The 24,663-nt window shown below is 42.0% G+C and overlaps 1 protein-coding gene across 6 annotated transcripts in view; it reads right to left on the reverse strand.

The window, feature by feature from the left end:
- The window catches only part of tmem94 (transmembrane protein 94), a 112,346-nt gene that overhangs the window by 1,512 nt on the left and 86,171 nt on the right, over positions 1 to 24,663 (reverse strand). For 4 of the 6 annotated variants that reach the window (XM_086137767.1, XM_086137763.1, XM_086137766.1 and 1 more), the window contains 12 exons: positions 17,305 to 17,437; positions 17,081 to 17,199; positions 16,281 to 16,380; positions 12,484 to 12,592; positions 11,318 to 11,504; positions 11,141 to 11,218; positions 10,969 to 11,054; positions 10,780 to 10,861; positions 6,343 to 6,506; positions 5,866 to 5,960; positions 2,305 to 2,398; positions 200 to 370 (listed from right to left, as the gene is read on the reverse strand). In XM_086137767.1, coding sequence (XP_085993893.1) covers positions 200 to 370; positions 2,305 to 2,398; positions 5,866 to 5,960; positions 6,343 to 6,506; positions 10,780 to 10,861; positions 10,969 to 11,054; positions 11,141 to 11,218; positions 11,318 to 11,504; positions 12,484 to 12,592; positions 16,281 to 16,380; positions 17,081 to 17,199; positions 17,305 to 17,437 — 1,418 coding nt within the window. The remainder of the gene's footprint in view (positions 1 to 199; positions 371 to 2,304; positions 2,399 to 5,865; positions 5,961 to 6,342; positions 6,507 to 10,779; positions 10,862 to 10,968; positions 11,055 to 11,140; positions 11,219 to 11,317; positions 11,505 to 12,483; positions 12,593 to 16,280; positions 16,381 to 17,080; positions 17,200 to 17,304; positions 17,438 to 24,663) is intronic. The other 2 variants (XM_086137765.1, XM_086137762.1) reach the window with 1 other exon arrangement.

Here is a 24,663-nt window from a genome sequence, read left to right on the forward strand (position 1 = left end):
TAACACATTAGTGGACTCGGTAACTGCAATCCTATTACAACAATAAAATGAGTGACGTGTGATGTTACTTCGTTACTGCCTAAACGTCATATATTACACTGGAAACAACAAACACAAAACCTCCCTTTAAAAACGGAAATGCAAAAATTCTTGTTCAAATCAGATATGCAGCACTCGGATGACAGTGTGTACTTCTTACCTTATCTCATGTAGCTTCACCACCTCATTGACTACCACCACCAGCAGAAGAGACAGCGAGACGAGCAGCCACCCAACCAGAGGTATGTCACGGAGACCAAAATTCAGGAGGCTGTCCTGGTCATGCCACAACTGGTAATCCACAGTGGCTTGGACAATCTGACTGAGCAGACTAAAGGAGGGTGGCAATCAGTTACATCACGAAACCCAAAATGCAGGGTTGTTGACCATCTCATTTTTTAAATGATAATGTGTGTAAAATGTTCCAAAAATCTACCAAACAAGTTGTGAAACAACACTTTCTTCCTTTTAACATACAAGTATAGAAAAATATTAAGAGACTGGCATGTTTTCTTCAATTTGTTGTTCATTTTAAAGGTCGAGTGTGAAGTCATTTCTGAAAATCCCAAATGAAATATTTTAATGTCACTTGGAATCAAACAAAATACATTAAATAAAGCTGAAAAAAGTATTTCTATTTCATAAATTCGACAACATAATCGTTTTTCTGAAGTGAGATCCTGCCGAGCGATTAAGTGACAAAATGTGACGCCATTTCAGAGATAATAATAGCTGGGCTCAATATGGAACGTGTACAAAGCCAGTTAGAAATCGATTTAGAAAGCGATGTTTGAAATTTATCTGAGCGGATCTGGGTGTTTGGAGAGTTGGACGAAGAGGAGGTTGTTGTCAAGATGTATGCGCCAGATGCTCGGGATGCAGAAAATGTTGTGCCCGAACATCCGGATGTGGAGTGAAGACATTACCCATCGGGATTGGAAGTATGGTAGGCTATTGAGGCTGCGATTATTTATTAGCCTAGCATTATTGTTTGCAATTTGATCCTGTGCCGTGCTGTAAATTGTGCATGATGAGATCGCCCACTTGGTCCAAGAACAGTATTCTGTATTCCCGCCAGCACTGGGAGCACACGTCATAGTGGGTTGGTGTCCTACATTGTCATTGCTAAATTCTGTTGCGTTGTAGGCCACTCCACACATTTATATCCCTCCGTGCACTCATGTAGTTTGAATGCTTAAATGTAGTTTGAACCCTTTGGACATCTAAAATGAAGATTGATTTTGTTTTCCTTTTTATTTATGCAGCAGTCACCCATTGAACCAGGCGACCTGTTGGAAGCTGCTGTATTTGTCACAGCATCTACCATTTTGGATGTGTCCATCGTATTGGCTATATAATTGCCTGTAATACTTGTAAAATTGAGTTAGAATGACATAATACAATCAAAAGGAAAGGTTTGGTATGAATAATGAATTCTGACTTGATGACCCTGAGCAAAAAGTAGTTTATTCAAATATAATAAAAGTAAACATTTTTGGACTAAATTGGAGGTAGTATACTTTCAGTGTCCTTTTTAAAAACTATATTTTTATAAACTTCACAGAAGTATGCTTAAAACTCATTAAGTACCAGCCAATTCTAGACCAAGTCTGAAAAGACGTTTAAAAACGTCTTTGGGAGTGAATGAGTTAAGTATACTTGAGTTGTACTGAAAAGTATACAGACAGATCCTTGTATACTTTCAAACTGAATGTGTTCCAATTCAGTACAATTTATTCAAGCATATTTAATGACTTAAACTTCATATATACTACTTTTTCGTCAGAGGATATACCTCAAAGGAGTGGATGAATGAGTCATCTTGGAAAATTGCTTCACTTTGTCACATCCAATATGGCTGCGGTGTCGATGTACTCAAGTTGCGTCAATGTAGATGTACAAGAAATTTTGTCTATGGAATACTTGCCAGCAGCTGTCGTACAGGGCGGCAATGAAGATTATGGGGAGGGGGTTTGAGTGGCAGTGCTGCACAAATAGAGTATGCTGGCATCTAATACATGGAGCAATATAAGTACTATGTGCCACGTATGAATAAATATTGCCCCCCCCCTCACACCCCCAATGCATTTCACGTGCCTCACTTATGTCTGCGGTCTGTTAAAGTCATAATCAATGTGTGACAAGCGTTCCAATTGCAGGAATGTAAAGGAAGTAAAGAAATTGATGTGCGATTTTACAAAGTAGATCAACATTTCATAACTGAGTGTCATTTTCACGAATGAGGCAAAGAAGACTATGACTTACACCACAGGTACAGTGAGACACCACCAGAAATTGCTAAAAGGACTCTTTCGCCACAGAGACTGGGAACGGTGGACATAGCTGAGCGAGATGACCACTGAAAGGAGAGGGAGAAAAAGACCAAACGATTGCTGATGCCACTTCCAAACACGACTGTAAAAACACAGAGTCTTGGCCGAATAATTGTTTTATATGTTTTACCTGATAAAACATACAGTAAGTCATAACAATAAGTCAGGTATGGCAATAATAATGAGCAATATAATGATTTCATGAGGAGATCCTTGTCAAAGGATAAGTATAGTTTGTCGAGTTTTCATTTTACACCTCTGTGTGTGACTTACAACAAATTTTGCACCAATTGCTACACCTAGAAATATATTATATATATATATACACACACACACAGTGTATATATGAGAAGTTGCATATTATATTCTATAATGCTTTTTATGAAGGAGATATTGAGATTGAAGTCAGTGGACCTTTTCTGTTTTTACAACATCTAAGGAACATTGGAAGACTTGTCCTTCAATGTATGCTTTTATGAAATATTCCGTCTGATTTATTTTTAAGTCCAAATTGGTTGCTTTGAGTGAAGCACAGTGTCAGGTATGCTGTGTGAGAGCAAGGATGAAGGGGAAGTTTAGAAGACTGACAAGGCTTAGACTGGTGAAAGAAAATAAGTTGTGGGGAACTGCCGTCATAACAAAAGGACAAATAATAAATTTGCTGAAATTCATTTGGCTTTGTTGGATTAATTCAAAGGATGATGAGTTCTAATAAGGTCAATTGTTAAACCGGACAGATTAATTACTAGGAAAAAGAAACCCATCTGCTAGCAGGTATAAAAATCACAGACGATATAAAATAGTTTGACAATTAATTGGTGAATGCAGCTCAATTTAACAAAGCCGGGCATGTAGCCAAGGCTGCTAGCATCGGAATCGTATGATAATAATGATAGCAATAATGATTAAATAGTTTCAAGTTATAAAAGGACATGTCAGCAAAGACAATATACGGTGATGAAAGGAGTTGAAAACCAGATCAACGTGGAAACTACTTGTTGGGTGTCTCGAAGGATTTCGGAAGAACAGGGATCCCACAAGCGCAGGCAGAGATAAGAGGCTTTTGAACAAAATAACGAAAGACCGACAAAGTACAACAAAGGACGCCGGTAACCAGGAAAAGGCGAGAACAAATCAAGTGCACTTGCAAAAGGCAAGGAGCAAGAAAAACGTAACTCGCTTGTCAACTCAAAGGACAAGAGAATCGTAGACACAAAGAACATAAAGCAAAAATAATAACAAAAATACGTACAGAAGAAAAATACTATGATTTACTAAGCAAAAGCTATGAGGAAAAAAATACCGAGAATGAAATACAAGACATGGTCATGACACTACTACTTGAGGATAAAATGAATACATGACATCTTGGAATAGGTACATCCATCCATCCATTTTCCGAACCGCCTGATCCTCACTAGGGTCGCGGGGGGGTGCTGGAGCCTATCCCAGCCATCTCCGGGCAGTAGGCGGGGGACACCCTGAATTAGTTGCCAGCCAATCGCAGGGCACACAGAGACGAACAACCATCCACGCCCACACTCACACCTAGGGACAATGTAGAGCGTCCAATCAGCCTGACATGCATGTTTTTTTTGGAATGTGGGAGGAAACCGGAGCACCCGGAGAAAACCCACGCAGGCCCGGGGAGAACATGCAAACTCCACACAGGGAGGCCGGAGCTGGAATCGAACCCGGTACCTCTGCACTGTGAAGCCGACGTGCTAACCACTGGACTACCGGGCCGCCGGAATAGGTACAAAGACATTTTTTTATTATCAGAAAATCTTTTAAGAAAGGTGGTGAAGAAGAAAATCTGTTGCGGTTAATCTATAACAGCTATTTGGAAGTTAAACCAACAGTAAGGTAAGGAATGCCATGGATCATTTAAAATAACTGTTAAATACTACAGTGATCCTCGCTATAATTACTATATCGTGCTTCATTTTTCGCGGCTTCACTACATCGCAATTTTTATTTTCCAAAGTACAGTCATACCTCGGTTTTCGACCATAATCAGTTCCAGAAAGCTGTTCGAAAAGCGAAACTATTTTATTAGCCCATGATTAGGGGCTAATACACTCTGCAGATTTGCGGAAATCACAACAAACTCGTCTTCTCACAATGAACGCTACACGAGGAAGCATCACTTCCTCGTGGAAGCTGAGAGGAGTCAAGTGGCATATTCGGGTTTGCTCAGTTTGGTTGAAAAACGGTTTTCGGTCGTAATCTGAGGCGAAAAATCTCAAATTTTCTGGTCGAAAACCGATTTGGTCGAGAACGGAGATGTTCGAAAACCGAGGTTTGACTGTACTGTATTCAGAAAAAAATGCCGAATGACTCAAGAGGTGGGCGGCCCGGTGGTCCAGTGGTTAGCGCCTCGACCTCACAGTGCAGCTCCGGCCTTGCTATGTGAAGTTTGCATGTTCTCCCTGGGCCTGCGCGGGTTTTCTCCGGATACTCTGGTTTCCTCCCACATTCCAAAAACATTGTCCCTAGGTGTGAGTGTGAGCGCGGGTGGTTGTTCGTCTGTGTGTGTGCCCTGCGATTGGCTGGCAACCGGTTTAGGGTGTCCCCCGCCTACTGCCCGAAGACAGCTGGGATAGGCTCCAGCACCCGCCACGACCCTTGTGAGGATAATGTCAATTGGAAAATGGATGGATGGAGTCAAGAGGTTTTGTACATGGCTGTATGCATGACTGGTTCGCAGCGCAACGTCGACCAATGACAGCACGAGTGGATTTATTTCCTGAGCTGATTGGCTGTGCATCTTCACAGCCCCGCCCAGCACCTTCTCTTGTGTCTCATCACATGGTTATTTCTCTGATCAGTGTCTCATCACGTGGTTGACTCTTTGATCATTGTTTGTCAGCTGTGGACTCTCTAATCAGTGTCTCGTCGCACTGTTGTGCACAGGCTAGAGAGAGAGCATGTGTGAGAGCGAAAGGAAGTCAGTGCGAGTGAGCGAGCGAGAGAGAGAGAAAGAAAGGGGGTGATTGGGCTTGTCTGAAAAAAGCAGCACTTTTCTCTTTGTCTCTTCCTCATCAATACGGATTAATTGTCTTATCATAAAAACATCGGCTGCGCGGGGATAGCTGGCCAGCAGCGAGCTGTCAGAGCAGCGTAAAGTGATAGTAACACATTGCATTGAGTGATGTTAAATGGTTAATCGATTAAATTTAGGATGCCAAAGGCCTTTCGTTGACTCTTCGAGCTTTGATGAGCAGTTCGGACGTGTGTTCACGATTACGAGAGAAACAAGGGGAAAAAAGTAGGAACATGCATGACATCTGGAATTTGACTCCTTAGCATGACAAGTCATTGCCCAATGTCATTGTAAGGAGGTTCTAACTTTGTTCGTAGGTATACAAATATGAATGTATGAATGAATCACAGATTTGTACATCAAACATTAATACTTGATGACTTGGAACTGAAAGAAAGTGTGATGTGATGTTAATGCTGTTGCCACACTGAAAGTGTGAGGACCAACCTTTATGTAAGACCAGAAACCCAGTCATGACTTTTTGTGTCAGCAGCAGGCCATTTGACAGATCACTGAACCAATGTGGAGCATGGTTTGAAGAGCTAAAGGAATCCAAACAACCAATGAATTTAATATATTTGCAATAGATAAGAACGCACTGGCTAGTACATTTTATTTTGGTGTCAATTGATGCAGATATGATACCCTTTATATTTGTATTTATGACAATTTGTCATTCAAAAACTTGTGATTACACGGTCTCAATTGAATGTCTGCTCAGGGTAGATGGACTTAGCATATTCTTTTTATCATCACAGTCAAATGATTTACAGTATTTTTACACTTTTAAAGGAGTACTCAATCCGTTGGCAATGTAAATATCGTTGCAATACACCATGGAGAACAAGAACAGTGACAAATTATAATTGATTCATTTGGTTGGTTAATAAATTGGTTAATAATTGAATTTTTGACAACTCTTACCTGGCTATGAGTATATGCAGGCATTTTCCAGTGCCGTTGTCAAACGTGGTTAAGTTTGCACTTCTCAGACAGACCTCTTGGAGTGTGAATCCAAAGGCCAACAAATAGGCACACACCGTCACGCCAAATTTCAAAACAAAGCATCCAAGGAAGTAGTTTTGAGTCTAACAAAAAGGAGACAATAGGAAAAGTCAGACCAACGTTGTTTTTCGGGTTCTTGGCACTCGACCGCAACAAGGAATTGTCTGTTGAAATGCAAGGAAAAACGACTTAAAAGTATTTTTTCCACCAGTGAAAAGAGCTCACAGGTCAAGTATCTTGAACATGTTTGAGGGATGCACTTCTGAGAAACAATCCAAAAACATTTTTTACAGCAAAAAATGGATGCATGGCTTGAGGAGCCAACGATGAGAAAAAAGGAGCGTCAGCGCAGTGCGCCGATGCATATGTTGAACTGGGCATCGCGGAATTGAAGTGGATTACGTGGGACAGGAGATGTGAGCCAATCTCTCTTTCGTCAATGGATTCTCCCTTTCATAACTTTGCTGCTGTGAATTGGGAATGTTAGACTAAGACTAATAAATGTTTTCTCATCTTTTTTTTTTTCTGCTTGGCTCTCGACGAAGGCGGACGCTTCTGCTCTGCTCCCTGCCCCCCCACCTTTTTTTTTTTTTTTTCCCCTGCTCGCCACTTAGTCTTCTTGTGCTGTCTTTTGTCCAACTTTTTTCCCTAGCCTCCTACCGTGTTTTCATCCGAAGAACTAACCATGGAATTAGTTGGCTGGTCTCTCGATGTAATCGACAAAATTTTTTCGACGGAAAGAGCGGGCAGTGGGGAGCCTGCTTGCCCTCCGGGGACACTTGCTGCCGGATACGCCCTGGATCCATGGAGAAAGTGGAGACCGGTGTGCCTGACAGTACTGTCCGTGGAGGACGTGGAAGACATCTACATTATTGGCCTTTTGATAACAGGTATGCTGCTGTTTGGTGTTGGCAGCTTGCTGTTCTATCGCAAAATTCAACCGACGGGAGCAGCTCTATTGGAAGTGAAGAAGCTGCCGGTCATTCTGCATGGCTTGGCGCGAATGTCCAACACTCAGACTCAAGCGGTGACTGAGCTCAACCGCAATATTGTTGCGGTTTGGAGCGACTCCGCGCGATCGATAATACCATGGAGACGTTGGAATTTTCGCTTCGAAAAGGAATTGAGGATTGGCTGATCGGCGCCAGTGAGAGATACAGACCAAGGACTCAAGGCTGTCTGGAATTGTTGGCGGCCGTCTCTCCAAAACAAACAACGCTATCTGGCCTTTCCCCTGGATGGAAATACGCATGGAATCTAGGGCCCCCACTATCACCCCCCTCCTTCTCGGCCATGGACTGATAAGCCGGGACTGTCTTCATGATGAGCAGACCTCGACGAAGCAGCTATGACCTGTACACGCATACACATACACAACTGGACAACCACACGCGCATACACATCCTTGTTATCACCGTCTTCATCGCTCCGATTCTTTTTCCCCCGTGACGTGGTTCGATGATGCGGAGCGCAACGGTGACCGTGCGGCTGGTCATTGTCGGCCGCGTCGCGGTTACCCCCCCCCCCCCCTTCCCATTCATCCCCCCCTTATACATGTTATGTCTTGTGACTTGTTGTAACTGTCTAATGCTTATTCATGTGCTAGGGTCTTTTTTATCCTGGCCTTAAATTATCCTCGGAAGAGGATAGTTCGAGCGTGTTTTTTTTTCCCTCTCCCTACCCCGTTTTTCCTTTCTGAATTCTGATTGTAATTTCCCCATGGCGGGACAAATAAAGGATATCTTATCTTACCTTATCTTATCTTAAACGTTGTTTTGCTGCTTCCTGTTGCATTATGGCACCACTTTCTTATATAGTTTGAGTCTTTTTTCTGGTGGACCAGTCCAAGTAATTTTTTAATTACTCAACCAAATTATTGGATCAGTATTGCTCAGCGAGCACCGTAGCTAACTGCTCAGCTGGTTACATTACATTACAGCATTACATAAATTATTTTATATGTACAGTATTTTTATCCCTCAAAACATTACATACCACCATCTTCCTGAGCCTTATAATGGTGGAGGGTTTTTTTGCGTCCCAATGCTCTGAGGAGCCAAGTTGTCGAAGGCTTTTGACCGTGACAGGGTCAATCATGGTAAAAAGGTACTAGGTGAAGGACCAGACAAAGCAGAGCCCTGGCTCAGTGACCCCAAATGGATGATTAAAAACATTGGTCCACGTTTTCCCATGCCCGAATACGAGTCATCGGGGACTCTTTCTGGAACCTGGGCTGGAGGTGGGGTGTGCTGGCGAGTGCAGAATGGCCCTGGAGCCCGCCCGCGCAGAGCCTGAAAAGGCAACGTGGGTCCCCCTTCCCATGAGCTCACCAAAAGTGGGAGGAGCCAAAGGGGTTGGGTGCCCTATGAGTGGGCCGGTGAAAAAAATGTGTTGACCTTGGCGATCTGATCCCTAGCAACATAAGTTAGCTCGAGGGACATGGAATGGTACCTCACTGGTAGGGAAGGAACTCCAGCTGATGTGTGAGGGAGAGAAATTCTGACTAGACAGTCTGGTTCGTCTCCGGAACAGATTGGGGTTGGACTTTCTTCTCTAAGTTTAGACTCTCCAGCACCGATGAAAGGTTCCCTGTGCTCTTTACATTATATAACAACGATTGTATAGAAGTCCACCCTAATAATTACATCATCACATTTTCAGTGACACTGCACTCCTGGGCTTGCTGCACAAAGATGACAGTTCAGCAGTTTACCATTCTGAGATCAGTACTTTTGTTCAGTGGTGTGACTATCTGACGCTTAATGTAAAGAACACTGAAGGTGATGGTGTTCGATTTTAAAGCTGTGGACGACTTGAGGGCGGTGGTCATCCACAATGAACCCATCATGCAGGTCCGTACTTATAAGTACATATTGATGATACACTCAGCTGCAAGGACTCATATTGAGTGTCTCTGCTCCAGACTGCAACATAGACTTTACTTTCGGCGCAAACAGTTTTTGGTATGGGCAGAAGTTCAATACGTTCTATCAAACCACACTGGAGACTATTACTATTGCTAGTACTATAAGCTACAAAATCACAACCTGGTACGGCAACCTATCTGTCCAGTTGAAGACACAGATTAATCGTCTGGTACAACATGCCATGAACAATCAACCTTCTCTCAAAACTATTGAAGAACAATCTATTATGAGACAGGCTCGAAAAGTACTGTCTGACTAAACTCACATTCTCAGCTTCTTCCTTCTGAAAGGAGAGTTAGAGTCCCTCGGAGTGGGCTGAATCGTTATAAAGATTCTTTTATTCCTCCATCTATTAAGATCATGAATGCAAATATGTAGGTAAGTGTGCAATGGACTAAAACTATAGTTACCAGGGATTTTTTTTTTAATCACCCTTGATTTATGTGCAATCAGTTTCTTGTGTGGTGTGTGTGGCCCCGGTGGGTATATTAAGCTGCTGATTGTAACCTGCAGAAGCAGTTGAGTGTCCATGACAAATTTCCAATTGGGGACAATAAAGTACAGTGGTAGCTCTACTTATGAACGTCTTTTAATTCAAAATTTAGTTACAAAATGTCTCAACAGGAAAATATTGCCTCTTGTTACGAAAGAAAGTTCAAAATACAAAAAATATGGTATGGTCTGTTACTCGCAGCTCCATGTTTCCTGAACGCAACATACTTATAACTGCTTTGCCATTGGCTATTACCGAGGATCATGCTGGCATCCGATTGGCTAAGAGGGACTTCTACCGTATGTGTCTGTGCAGCGTCCTCGTCATTCACTCCTCAGGCCACGAGGTGTTCCGATAGTTTGACGTCAATGTGAATCACCCAGAAAAAGTGTTCACCAGTCAGGCGAAGGACGCAGTTAAAAGTTAAATGACCATCATTTTTATTCTTTATTCTTTGTTTTTTGCATTATGCACAACTCTCATTTATTTTGCAATAATCTAATTGTAACATGTATTTGTTACATATTTTGATGCATTTTTATGCTGTAGGAAACACTTATGTCTGAATTTTTTTTTTTTGGGGGGGAGGCTTGGAACGAATTAGGACATTTACATGGAAAATGCGTCTCTACTTACAAAATTTTCTCGTTAAGAAATTTCTTCCAGAACCAATTAATTTCGGAAGTAGAGGTACCACTGTACATTAAATGAAAATGAAATCAAATAATCTTTAAACACAGAAAATCAATTTCATTTCCTGCAGTAGGAGTGACACCATATATTTTCCGTTTGACTTGCAACAGCATTTACTAGGCCAGCAGCACACACTGGAAGCTATTGGTAATTTGTCTAACAGTTTGAACCAACTCTGTGGTCAGCGTGAGACAAAAATCCCCAAAATGTTACAATTGCTCATCCCCCACTTTGAGAGCCTACCTTCTTTGGAATGGCATCAAGATTCTTCCCTGTGGCAACGGTCATGACTGAACTATCTCGAGGCTTTCCCAGAAGTGACAAGCTGTCAAAAGAAGATCAACTGATAATGCTGGGTTTTTTTTGGTTTTTTTTTTTTTTTTTAATAGACATGTCAAAATAGTAATCTGAAGTCTTGTCAGGGGGTTCTACCTTAGCAGTGGGAAACTGAAGCATGAGAGCCAGAGGATGTCCGTGATGTTCATGGGAGGAGGGAGCTGAGCTAAACAGGCTAAAAACTGCAGAAGAAAAACAACAGCTAATTTAAAGTGAACCCATATTTATTGTTTCGCAAAACAAAAGTATGTCAGGTCTCTCCGCTGACCTGTATGATTACCAGACTGAGCTGGCACTGCAGCAGAAAAAGGAAACACTTGCGAATGCCATATGTTGTATGCCGTGCCTGCAACAAATTCAAACCAAAGCCAAAACAGTCCAAATAAATGTAAAGCACTTGTCGAACCTTATTGTGTGTGCATGTGTGTGTGTGTGTGAGATGCACCTGTTCTATGAGCTTGGTCATGCTGACACTCTCTCCTTGGTGAAAGGCCACAGAGCAGCCAAGACTATTGAGTTGCCCTGACAGTCTCAGAGGAGACAGACCTTCAGAGCTCCTGTTGAATGCACTCCTGGTGAGACTGAAGGTTTCCCATGAACACTGGGATGGGTAAAGTGGATCCAGAGCAATACTATCAGAGGGACAGCACACATTATACCGTTAACATGATAACAGTACTGTTTAACACATGTCAGAAAGTTGCATTGTTACGATCAACCCTCCTATTATCAAAGCTTTATATAGTTATGCCTGTTTTGACACAATATAAACACTCTCAATACTTGTTTCATAGTTTTAAACTAATTTTTAGAGTTAATATGTGCTGTTAAGTGGCATGCAAGGTATTTTTATGTCAGGGATGGGCAAGTTAAATGTGAGAGGGATCTAGAATTTTTCAGCAAGGATACCTGGGTGCCACGGAGGACCATGGACTTCCTACCCAGTGATGACTTAAAAGCCATTTTAAATATAGACTAATACAGCTATGCTTACAAAATACATGCTGATAATACATTTTTCAATTCATGTATAAATGAACAACTGTCCGAACCCAACAGCAATGGGTTTGAGCAAAGGCAAAATAATAAAATAAGCACATACCGTCCTTTTTTTTTTCCTGTGCAAAGGGCTCCCTTGCATAAAGTTACCATTCAAGGATGGCACAAAATTGCTGAACAAGAAACCAACATTACACTATTACTGAGATACTATGTTTGTTCTGCATATCATTCCAGATTCGCAAAAAAAAAAACAAAAAAACAACAACAACAATTATTTAGCCCACTCACATTGCAATCAAGGCAATGTACGCGCAACTGAGAAACATGATTACATAATATACTGACTATATAAAAAAAAACATGGACAGTTCACCGCTGCATATGTGCAGTTTCCGGGATTTTTTTGTCCCAATTGCCCCATGTTTCTCATGGAAAAGGTATTTTGAATGTTTATCAGTGGACCACCAGTTGCCTCTCCCTGTTTCGTGTATGCATGGACGTGAGGAAGTTGAAGGACAACTAAATCTTTCTCCCTCCCCACATGAACTTGGAAACACAATTATTTGTAGCATTTCGTGAAGCCAAGCATCAACCCTTGTGTTCTCATACCTGAGGTCACTCTGCAGAAAAAGACGGCTGTTGCGGAAATTGGCAGCGCTTCCCAAACAGCATGTGACCTCCCGGTTCTCCTGCATGATTTTTATCATTTCGCACATAGCTGGAAAGAAATCACAAACGTAATGGCAACGAGTTAATATTCATTGTTTTGTTGGAATTTATTTTGGGTGAACAATGATTCTTCAACTAATAACAGGACAAAATTCACACGACCCAATGTTTATGGAACAACAAATAATCATGTATTAGTATCTACAAAACGTTTTATCTACTAATTGTTGGTCGGCACAAAGACCCTCTGGCTACATTATCGTAATCTACATGTTTTCACTATGATGGTGAAACAACTTTTATCTTATAGTTCACCATCACGGTGAACAAGAAGGTGAGCGTGTCACCAACGTTGTGCCTACAGGCGCCAGGCAGACCACAAGCGCAGCACACGGGCCTGCTATTAAAAAAAACAAAAAAACCCAATCAGCCACCATGTGATGTGATTTTCTGGGAATGTTGCAGCCGAATAACTTTATTACCGATAATTTTATTTTGGAAATGTGGATCAAACAGCTAGCCATATGCATTAATCAGTGCTCGAGTAGCTTACAATTTCTAAAATAAGCAATGTGCAATATGTGACCAGCCCAACACATGAACAAGGACATATTTTAGACCTAGTTCTTGCTTATGGTCTACCGGTGTCAAACTTGGAAGTCTTTGAAAATGGGAATTCTCATCACAGGGCAGTTTTATTTGATGTCGTTTTATCGCGTGCTGCTGTTAAATCTGAGTGCAAATGCCGACTGCTAGTCGGTTCTCTGATGCCTTTAATAACGTTGCGTACTGTACCTTCATCTAACACAGAGGAACTCATCTCTTGGACTCATCGTGCCGTCCTATACTGGATTCGGTGGCTCCTTTAAAAACTGTGCTGTCAAAACCTAAACCCAACCCTTGGTTGAACGACAGAACTCGCGCAGCTAAGCAGGGGTGTCGTAAAGCTGAACTGATGTAGAAAAAAGAAAAGTTGCTGGTCTCTTATCAAATCTCGAAAGACAGCCGGCGTAACTACCAGATTACAGTTACGAGGCCAAAAGGGAATATTTATCAAACCTAATAAAATTTACTATTTAAAACTATCGATTCGGTACTCCCTCAGCCTACTTGCTCAGAATCTTCACCTGAAATGTGCAACAGACTCCTTCAGTTTTTGACAGATAAGGTTTCTTTAGCGAGAACTCTTTTTTCAAATACCACATTTGACCCCTCTGTCCATGTTCCGTGTTCAGCAATGTTAAATTATTTTGAAGTTGTGTCCTTGACGTTTTTATAGGATGTGGTTCGCCAGACTAAGCCTCTGGCTCCCCTTGTGTCTCTCTTCCTCCACATTTCTTAAAGGAGGTACTCCTGAGTATTGGTACATCGATCGTGGCCATTATCTTCTGGTATAGTTTCCCAACAGTTTAAACATGCTGTGGTCCAATCCTTGATCAAGAAACCTGGCCTTGATTAAGATGTGCTGTCAAATTTTAGGCCCATTTCCAAACTGCCTTTCATTTTAAAAATTCTGGAAAAAATGGTGCACATGCAGTTAAAATCGTTCTTGGATTTACGTAACATCTTGGAAGTCTTTCAGTCAGGTTTCAAGATGATGTATAGCACAGAGTCAGCCCTGTTACATGTTATTAATGACACCCTCCTGCCAAATGACACAGGAGACGATGTGTGTCTGGTTTTATTGGATTTAAGTGCAGCATTTGATACTGTGGATCACAGTATTCTGTTGACTCGTTCGCAGCACTTGGTGGGCATTGGCGGTTGTGCCCTTGAGTGGTTTAGGTTTGATTTAACTGACAGAACCTTTTGTGTTAGCCTTGGCTGCTCTGAGTCACGTACTGCCCAACTGTCGTGTGGTGTTCCACAGGGCTGAATTCTGGGGTCTCCGCTGTTCTCACAGTATCTGCCCCTATTAGGTTCCATCTTAAGCAGGGGTCTCAAACTCAGGTCCTGGAGGGCCGCTGTCCTGCGTGTTTTCCAAGTCTCCCTGGTGGAACACACCTGATTCAAATGATCAGATCATTCCGCAAGCTCTGCGGAAGCCTGACATTGAACCTGTTCATTTGAATCAGGTGTGTTGCAACAGGGAGACTTGGAAAACATGCAGGACAGCGGTCCTCCAGGACCTGAGTTTGAGACCCCTGATCTTAAGGAAACATGAAATTTCCTTCCACTGCTATGCGGATGACTGTCAGATCTATGTCCCACTGAGCAAAAAAGACACTTTCTCCATTGAGGCCACTTTTATCCTGCCTTGAGGAAATCAAGACCTAGATGGCACTAAATCTCTAGAATTTCAATGAAAAGAAGACAGAAGTGATTGTGTTTGGTCAAAGTGGCCGTGTACATCGCATCCTAGAGACTTGGGCCCTATGGCTCCTGATCTTAAGCCAACAGTCTCAAACCTGGGTCTTAAACTGGACAGTAATTTAAATTGGACCGGAAAATTTGTGCCGTTGTTAAATCCAGCTTCTTCCATCTTAGGCAGCGGGCTAAAGTAAAACCTCTCCTTTCTCATGAGCACTTTGAAACAGTAATTAATGCCATTGTCACATCCTGGCTGGATTACTGGAATGAACTTTACTTTGGAGTCAACCAATTCTCCATAAAGGGTCTCCAGTTGGTCCAGAATGCTGCTGCTCACCTCTTGACTGGTACTCGTAAGAGGGACCACATAACTCCAACTATGGCATCCCTTCACTGGCTCCCTATAAATTTTAGAGTTCTTTTTAAGATCCTTTTATTTGTTTTCAAATCTTTAAATGGCCTTGCTCCACCTTACCTCTCCGAACTCCTCCACCCCTACACACCTGCCTGGTGCCTCAGGTCTGCGGACCAGAGATTATAAGAGGTACCAAGAACTAAGCGGAGGCTCATCGGGGATCGAGCCTTTTCCGTTGCTGGTCCCTCACTTTGGAATGACCTCTCACTGAACATATGGCAAGCCCGCTTGCTGTCCATCTTTAAAACTCGTCGTTGAGTTAACTGAGGCCAGCCAGGTCTGGAGTTCTTTGGGTGTTGTTTTCAGTTCTTTTGCAACCTCCTGGATGAGTTTTCATCACACTCTTGGAGTAATTTTAGCTGGTCGACCACTCCTAGGAATGGTGCCCAGTGTTCCCAGTTTTATCCATTTGTGGATTATGATCCTGACAGTGGTTTGCTTCAGCCCCAGAGTCTTGAAAATGTCTTTGTAACCTTTTCCAGATGGATAGAGTTCAATGACCTTTTTTCTCATTTCTTTTTGAAATTCTTTGGATCATGGCATGATGCGTTTTTTTGAGATCATGTCGCCTACTCCACAGATTCTATTAATGTGATTTCTTGACTCAACAAATGTGGTGCTAGTGTGTTGCCTGTGAAATTGAACTGAGCTTTCCCAAAATTGTCATTGGTCAGTTACTTTGGAACTTAACCGTGGGGGGCAATTACCTCTTTACATAGGGAAAGGTAGTTTTGGATTTGTGTGTGTGTGTGGTATTTAGAAACTGCATTTTTTTATTTCCTTGGGTAGTCTCTGTGTGATATCAAAATTGGTTTGATGAACTGAAAGCTTTGTATGTGATAAATATGAATGGATCACAGAAATCATGAAGGGGACACATACAAATTCACAGTACAGTACATAACGAAAAAAGAGAAACAGAAAATGAGAAGATAATGTACCTCGACTGAAGTACAGAAGTTCATGTTTGTTTTATTTTCTAGAGCTACCCAATCATTGGAAGATGACTTACTGTCAGGGGTGCAGTCAGTAAAGAGTGGCACCAATAGAGGCACGTTGTCTATGTTCTTCAAATGAGGTCGAACCTGGTGAATGCCACGTGGAAGCTTTGCCTAAAGACAAGTCACGAATGAGAAACGGGACAGCAAAAATAATTATGTAATAACTATTAACAACTACCGTATTTTCCGCAGTAAAAGGAGCGCCTAAAAGCCTTCCATTTTCTTAAAAGCTCACGGCGCGCCTTAAAATCCGATGCGCCTTGTGTATGGTCATTACGGTCATAGGTCGACCCTAAAATGGCTCCTTGTTAGAGACATGCTTACAACGCAGAATTCAAACTTAAGGCGATCGGGTTCGCAGTTGAAGACGGAAATAGAGCAGCGGCAAGAGAGTTCAACGTTAACGAGTCAATGTTATAACTTGCTGTTGGTTAAGTGAACTGTGTCGCTATATAAATCAGGTTGTAGTGTCATGTTCTGTTGGCATTTCCTTGAGGGTGTAGTGTAGTGTTCTGTTGGCATTTCCTTGAGCATAACTCCATCTAGTGGATGGATTGTACATTGCGTCTTATAATGCAGTGCGTCCAAAAGATGCAAAAAAATTCAAAAATCGTCCATTCATTGAAGGTGTGCCTCATAATCCAGTGCGCCTTTTAGTGTGGAAAATACGGTATTTAATAAAAATGGGTCAGATGGAATTCATTCTTTGTCCATTTGATTGGATAAGCCGCAGAAACTGTAGTTATTAGTGACGGTTTGAAAATATATTTTTTTGTACTTGTTAATTGTCTTAATTAAAGATGATTGTTACCCGATTGCAATCTTCCAGAAAGCTGGGCACATCGCTGTCTGTGGGCTGGAAACTTGCCAGGTCCGCATGGACCTCCTCCTCTGCCAACAATGGACCTTCTGCTTCATCTCGCGAATCTGCTTTATATTTATTCATTATGTATTTTAAAGTGACACTCAGAAATACCCTTGAGGAAATCGACAAGATAAACACATTTTCCACATGCATAACAACCAAATTGGCACCTTGGTTCAAGTCTTCATGGAGGGAGACATGACAGGGGCTGGAGGGAGCCCCATCACATGGACCATCGCCATTCGAAGTCAGTGAGATATGACAGTTCCAACCTGTCTCCAATCCCATCTTCTCTGCAAAGACCTGCACACACCAAATTGCATGAAGAATCACACTGCGTGAATTTTTTTTGTTATTAAACTTTTACTAATTTTTTTTAAACAGAAAAAAGGAAAACATGGTCACGTGTTTAAATACATAGAACATCATCAGTTACGGGCATCAAAATAGAACATACATCACATAAACATCCCAGTGAAACGGGTTACAACTCCTGCACTCCCACATATGCAATGTCCTGAACACTGTGCCATATGAGTACGAAAATACTGAAATAAAATAAAATAAAATAATAATAATAAACAAAAATAAACCAAATTGAGTGGAATGGGGCCAATAGGGTAACTTAACTATCTGTTCGAGCACTTCCTTAGGTTTCCGTAAACTTTATCCAGGTATCCCATAATGTCTCAAATTTCTCTCGCTCGCCTCAAATAATAAATGTCAGCTACTCCATTTCAAAAATTTCCCCAACCACCTTAATCCAGTCCTTGACTGTTGGGGGATCTTTTGTCAGCCATCTTCTTGTGATTGCTTTTTTGCTTGCTAACAACAAGATGTTGTAGGTGTATTTCTGGGCAAAGTTAATGGTAAAGTCAGGTTCCAGTCCCAAGTACAGGGCTTCAAAGGTTGGAGGGACCACTGTTCCCATAATCCTACCCATAGTCATCCTCGTCTCTTCCCAGTATTTGGAGATGACCCTGATGGTTAAAAGCAATTCCGGGAAAGAGGTAGCTGGTTTTCCCAGAAATATTAATATATCGTCCGCAAATAGGGCTAACTTGTGAGTATCCTGTCCAACGGATATCCCCTCGATCACGTCTTTCTGCCTTATCCATTAGGGGCTCTATAAAGATGGCAAATAAGAGTGGGGAAATAGGGCAGCCCTGTCGGCATCCCCTTTCTAGACCAAAAAAGTCAGTCAATCCTCCATTTATCCTTACTTTTGCTATTGGCATATCGTATATAGCCTATATAGTTCTTATAAAATTGTCTTTAAATTTAAATCTCCGTCGTACTTTATATAGATATGACCAGTTGACACAGTCAAAGGGCTTTTCCGCATCCAAAACCAGCAAAACGGCTTCTAAATCATGTGCCTTTATATGAGCAATTATGTGTAAGGTTCTTCTGACGTTATCCATAGTCTGTCTTTGCCTAATAAAGCCGGTCTGATCTAAGTGTACGATATCTGGAAGTATCGATTCCAGACGCCTTGCTAAAATTGATGTAAAAAGTTGGTTCAAGATACGAAATTGGATGGAAATTTGCACAGTCTGTTTTGTCCTTCCCATCTTTTGGTATCAAAGCAATGATTGCCTCTCTCCAAGAAGGGGGGATGGCTCCATTTGCTAGGACCCAATGGCATGTTCTCAGTAGTAGTGGAGATAAAATATCACTGTAAGTCTTGTACCACTCAGAGGGGAAGCCATCTGTGCCTGGGCATTTATTCGGCTTTAGTCGAGAAATAGCCTTCTGTAATTCACTCATAAACACTTCAGCCATGAGAACTTCATTTTGATCTCCTGAGACTGTTGGGAGGTTGAGTGACTCCAAAATAGCAGCAGGAGCCTTTGAGAATAGAGATCTTTATAATACTGTATCTTTCAAAGCAACTTTGGATATCCTTGAAGTCATGTTTCATTTGTCTGGTACATTAGTCCTTAATTTTATGTACCACCCTCTCTGCTTGTTGTTTCCTTAATTTATATGCCAGGATTCTCGTCGCTTTCCAGCCCGCCTCATAGTAATTCTGTTTTAAGAAAATACGTTTTTTTCTGAATGTCTATATCATAGATATCTTTTATCTGATTTTTAACTGCCTTAATTTCTTGGACCACCTCCGATTGAGCATTTTTTTTGTGTTGTCTCTCTAATTGCTGCAAAGATTTTTTCTGTCTGGATTTCTTTTGCGAAGCCAATTTTGAAATAATTTTCCCTCTCAAAACTGCCTTGCCTGCATCCCACACCATAATTGGGGACACTGCTCTGTTATCATTTTCTGACAAAAATAGTGAGATTTCCTCTTTTATTTCCTCCCTCCTCTTTCCCTTAAGTGCATTTAAGTTAAGCCTCCATGCACAAGGACCTTTATTATATTTTACTTGCAAATCCAAATAAACTGGGCTATGATCCGATAGGTCCATTATTCCAATTTTACATGTTTTTATAAGGCCGAGATCTTTACTGTACATGAAAAAGTAATCAATCCTTGAATAAGTATTATGTGGCGCTGAGTAAAAAGTGTAATCTCTCGTAGTTGGGTTAAGCTCTCTCCATACATCACATATGCCCATCTCCATTATCATCTTTCCCACTTTATCAACCACTGGGTTATTATCCTGCTGTGATGTTCGTGACATGTCCATTTTAATATCCAATCTCATATTAAAGTCACCACCACATATGACCAATCCTTGGGCCTTAGTAATCATCCATCCATCCATTTTCCGAACCGCTTAATCCTCACTAGGGTCGCGGGGGGTGCTGGAGCCTATCCCAGCCGTCTTCGGGCAGTAGGCGGGGGACACCCTGAACCGGTTGCCAGCCAATCGCAGGGCACACAGAGACGAACATCCATGCGCGCTCACACTCACACCTAGGGACAATTTAGTGTGTTCAACCAGCCTGCCATGCATGTTTTTGGAAGGTGGGAGGAAACCGGAGCACCCGGAGAAAACCCACGCAGGCCCGGGGAGAACATGCAAACTCCACACAGGGAGGCCGGAGCTGGAATTGAACCATCAATCTCTGCACTGTGAAGTCGACGTGCTAACCACTGGACTGCCGGGCTGCCCTTAGTAATCATTAAATCAAAAATATGTCGGTAAAACATCCATGATGCCCCAGGAGGAGCATAAACATTATAAAGGTCACGACAGAGCCTTCCATTTTACCCACTACCATATTGTACCTCCCTATCTGGTCTTTAATTTCTTACTCGAATATTACTTTTGTAGAAATAACAGTAGACACCCCCCTATGTCCTTTCTTGTAGGAGGCTGAAAACACCTGCTTAAATCCATGTCTTCTGAGTTTCAAATGTTCCAAGTACATTATCTTTCGCCATTTTGCCCAGAAATTTGCTTCTCTTGATAGGATTTAGGATATCTTTCACATTGTATTGGGGCGAACCTAAGTGGTATTTTGTGACTTTCCATCAAAAAGTAAATAACGCCCATTGCTTAAACGACCCGTTTTCCACTCGAACTCTAACATGTTAATGAAGAAGAAAACAACAATAGAACAGAATCTGAGAAGAACAAACTCAGTAACTTGCGAAAGTACCGCCGGGAAAGCACTCAGCTGTGAGGTTTCAGATATGACCCCAAAAGAGCCAGGATCTTCTGCTGGCTCGGAGGGGAAGCCTCCACTAAAGTTTCCTTGTAGAGGGCCCTCCGTTAGTTGTCCCCCCCCAGACACATTTGTGCATAAGAGTCCCAGCGTCCTCGAGCATAACTATGTATACATACTGTACATGCATACATAAGTACACACACGAACAGGCATACATACTCATTGACTTACGTATACTCTAAAACAGGGGTGGGTAATTCTTTTCCCGGGGGGGCCAAATGAGAAGCAGAAAATATTGTGGAGGGCCGGGCCAAAAGTTAGAAATAGAAATAGAAAATAAAGAAGCGAGCACAATGTCTTTGTATGCCAGTAATAATGTAACATTCTCCTCCACCATCACACTCAGCACCGGTTCTCCTCAAGGATGTGTACTGAGCCCCCTGTTGTTCACGCTCTACACATTTGACTGCTCTCCGACTCTTATTAGCGGTCCAGTGTGCGGAAAGTTTTTAACATGATAACAATCAAACCATTCTAGGAAATGTTCATTTACTCGAGCCACAAGCAATTCCCTCTGAGCATGGAAATTGCCAGAATCGGACTGAGTAAGAATCGCTTCCTTGTTTTTCAAAGTCTCGTAGATTTGAGTCTTTCCGACTCCAGGCGTCTCCTGAATGTTTCGTACTTTGTTACCCGCTTCGTTTAATCAGATACATATCACTTTCCCTTCCATGGTCATTACTCTCTCCCTCTTTCTTCGTCTTCCCCTCCCTCCCTGTGCTCTGCAACTTGAATTAACTGCGCCACCTGGTGTTGAAATACCTGTCATTACAAGTCCAAACGAAATGAATGCAATTAAACCTTAATTGTGCACCAATCTTCCGCGGGCCGGATTAAAAAAAACAACGGCAAATACCGACATCCGGCCCGCAGGCCGTAGTTTGCCCACCCCTGCTCTGAAACATAAACACCTAATTGCATTTCACATACACACACATCTACATATATCATACACCCACACACATACTCGCACATACCTATTCCCCTACATACCTTTCCACATGCTCATGCTTCCTAATACACTTAACACATACACCCCTGTGCATTCATACATAACTGTCCACACGCGCATTCATACCCCGACAAACTCAATCATACACCTGTTCGTGCATACACTCACACACGCATGCTTACACCCATGCCCAAGCATACTCACACAAAAACCCAAATACTCTTCAGTTCCACTAACCCTTGGTTGTCCCACAGTGGTAAATCTCGTCACCTTGCCAGGCTTCAACAATTGTCATTGTCCACTCTCCTGTATGCGGCCAGTTTTTTTTTTTTTTTTTAAACCCTCACGTGGAGCGTTCAGCTGTTGTTCCTCACCGCTTGCAGAGCGATGCCAAAGTCTGTTCTTAATTCTGTTAATCCAGGTCGTAGGAGGTTTGAAGACAGCCATGGGAAAACCCCTCTTCAGCATGTCGGAAGTGGCCTCCTGCGCTGAGTCATAAAGGCACGTTTCTCCCTCGTAGAAACTCTCATCCTCGCTGGAAACGGAGTCTGAAATCGTATCCCTTTCTCCTGCAACACCTTCTTTGCCTCTGTGTATTACCAGCGTTTCCTCAGGGTCTCTGGTGCATCGCCGTGGTCGACAAAAACTCTCTTCTCTTTGTACAGAAATCCCTTCTTGTGCCAAACTTTACGCAGGACCTCCTCCTTAATTTTATTGCTGGCGAATTTTACTATTATAGACCTCGGGGGAGAATCGGCGGGAGGTTTACGGAACTAGAGCGCGATGCGCCCGCTCAATCTTAAAATCGGAGGAGAGAGAAAGCTCGAGCTTTTCTTTAAAGAGATGTTCCACAAACACTATCATCGTTGCAGAGTTGGTCTCAGCCCCCTCCTCAATACCATAAATTCTTATATTGTCCCGTCTTGCTCGTTCCTCTTGATCCGTTATCTTGTTTTCCATATTAGCTTGGAGCTTTAGCAGCTCCTTTGTAGCTTCTTCCAGCCCCAGCACTCTTTCCTCCGTCTCTGAGATCCTCGTTTCGATGTCATCTATTCTGTTGTTAGTCGTCTTAATTTTGTCCTTGATTTCGGTGAGCGTTTTGGCGCTTTCACGCCGGAACTCCCTTAATTCTTGCAGGATCGTTGATAGGTTAGGTGTAGCCTCATTAGCCCGTAGCTCCCCGGGTTCGTGTCGGCCGTCGATGTCGCTTGCGGCGAGATCCTCTCCATCCGAGTGGGTTATTTCAATCCGTGAAACCGACTTTTTGTTTGCTTTAGGCATTTCGTCAACACCTTTAAATACAAATATAACTCGTCAAAATACTAATAAAGTACGGCGTTGCTCGAATTGATCGAGGAGCTCTGCAGACGTGCTTCTTACTCCATGGCTGCCCAAACCGGAAGACACTGTGTGAATTTTAACATGCATTTCTATTATCCACTGCTGGCCATGGTTCTCCGATATTCCACTCCCAATATGTGAAACATCTGAAAGGGAGTTATCAGACTGCAACCAAAAATTCACAAAAAGTTGCAGACAGAAATAAATGTTGCTTTCATAAGACAATGAGAGTCGATAAAAGTACTAGTGAAAATTTTGAGTTTTTCAGGGCAAACACAATCTTGCTAACAGGCGGGAATCCACAATATACAGTGTTGTCGAAGATGGGAGACCTACATGTATACAAAGTGCTATCCATCAGTGGGGACAGTCCCATCAAACCTTAACCAAGGGACTTGATACTTTGTACTTTTTATTGGGACCTATCCGAAGTGGAGGAAGCTGAACCAAAGGGTTGGCGGGCAAAAACAAGGAGTTGCCTTCAAATTCAACGTTCAGAGGAAATCGAGCCTTTTCCGTTGCCTTCCGTTAAATGTTAGGCAAGCTCCCTCCGTCTATTTTTAAAACTTGTCTTAAAACACATTTTTATTCTATGATTGACTCACCAATGTTTTACTGTTTCATGGTGTCTTCTGTATTTGTACTATTAAATTAGATTTCACTGTCTTTGTAATATACAATGCAATACATCCTGATTTATATAGCGCTTTCACAACAGCTGCAGCTGTAACAAAGCGCTTAACAAAACAGTTAACAAAGTAAAATAATAAACACAACACATAACATAAACACAGACAGTCTTGTGATCCGAACCACTTTTCTCTCATATGCTTTGTTGTTTAAAAGCTTTTTGAGATGAAAGAGGAGAGAATCAAAGTGTCCGTTCACCAGTGGATCAGAGACGTCATGCTCTAAATTTGCACACGTCGGCTACAAGCTAAGTTTCAAAGTCAACAAGAAGCTGTAGCATCTATTGACAAAAAAAAAAGGATTGGTTCAATTCTCCTGTCCCATGTAAATCCGTTTCAATTCCAAGCGGCGACTCTCAGTTCCAAATACCGTATTTTCCGCACTAAAAGACGCACTGGATTATGAGGCGCACCTTCAATGAATGGCTATTTTGTAAAAAATGTTCATACATTATAAGGCACAATCTACAATGCCTCCACTAGATGGTGCTACGCTCCTTCGATTCAACTCGAGAGGCGTCCGTTCAACTTGAGAGGCGTTCATGACCGCCTCTGAAAAATGTAAACTATTACTGTACTTAAATGAAACTATGAAAATTGAAAATAATGCATCAAAACAAAATCAAGCGAGTAAATCACAAAATAAATTCTATATCCCCCCTACAGAATTTATTTTATCATTTCCTCACTTTATTTTCTTCGTGGTTTCATTGAAGTAATATTTCATTTGTTTTTCAGAGGCGGCCATGAACGCCTCTCGAGTGGAAGGAAGAAGGCACGGAGACGGACAAAGACGTACAGTACCTGTATTTGTTGAGACTGTGAAAACCATTAATAAAGTCTGCGTTTAAAAAAAAACCCACAGCGTTCCTTTTTTCAACAAATACAGGTGAGTCTTTGTCCGTCTCCGT

Source organism: Hippocampus guttulatus, chromosome 19, assembly GCF_054856545.1.
Source record: "Hippocampus guttulatus isolate MCC_2025c chromosome 19, RoL_Hgut_1.0, whole genome shotgun sequence".
Lineage (NCBI taxonomy): Eukaryota > Metazoa > Chordata > Actinopteri > Syngnathiformes > Syngnathidae > Hippocampus > Hippocampus guttulatus.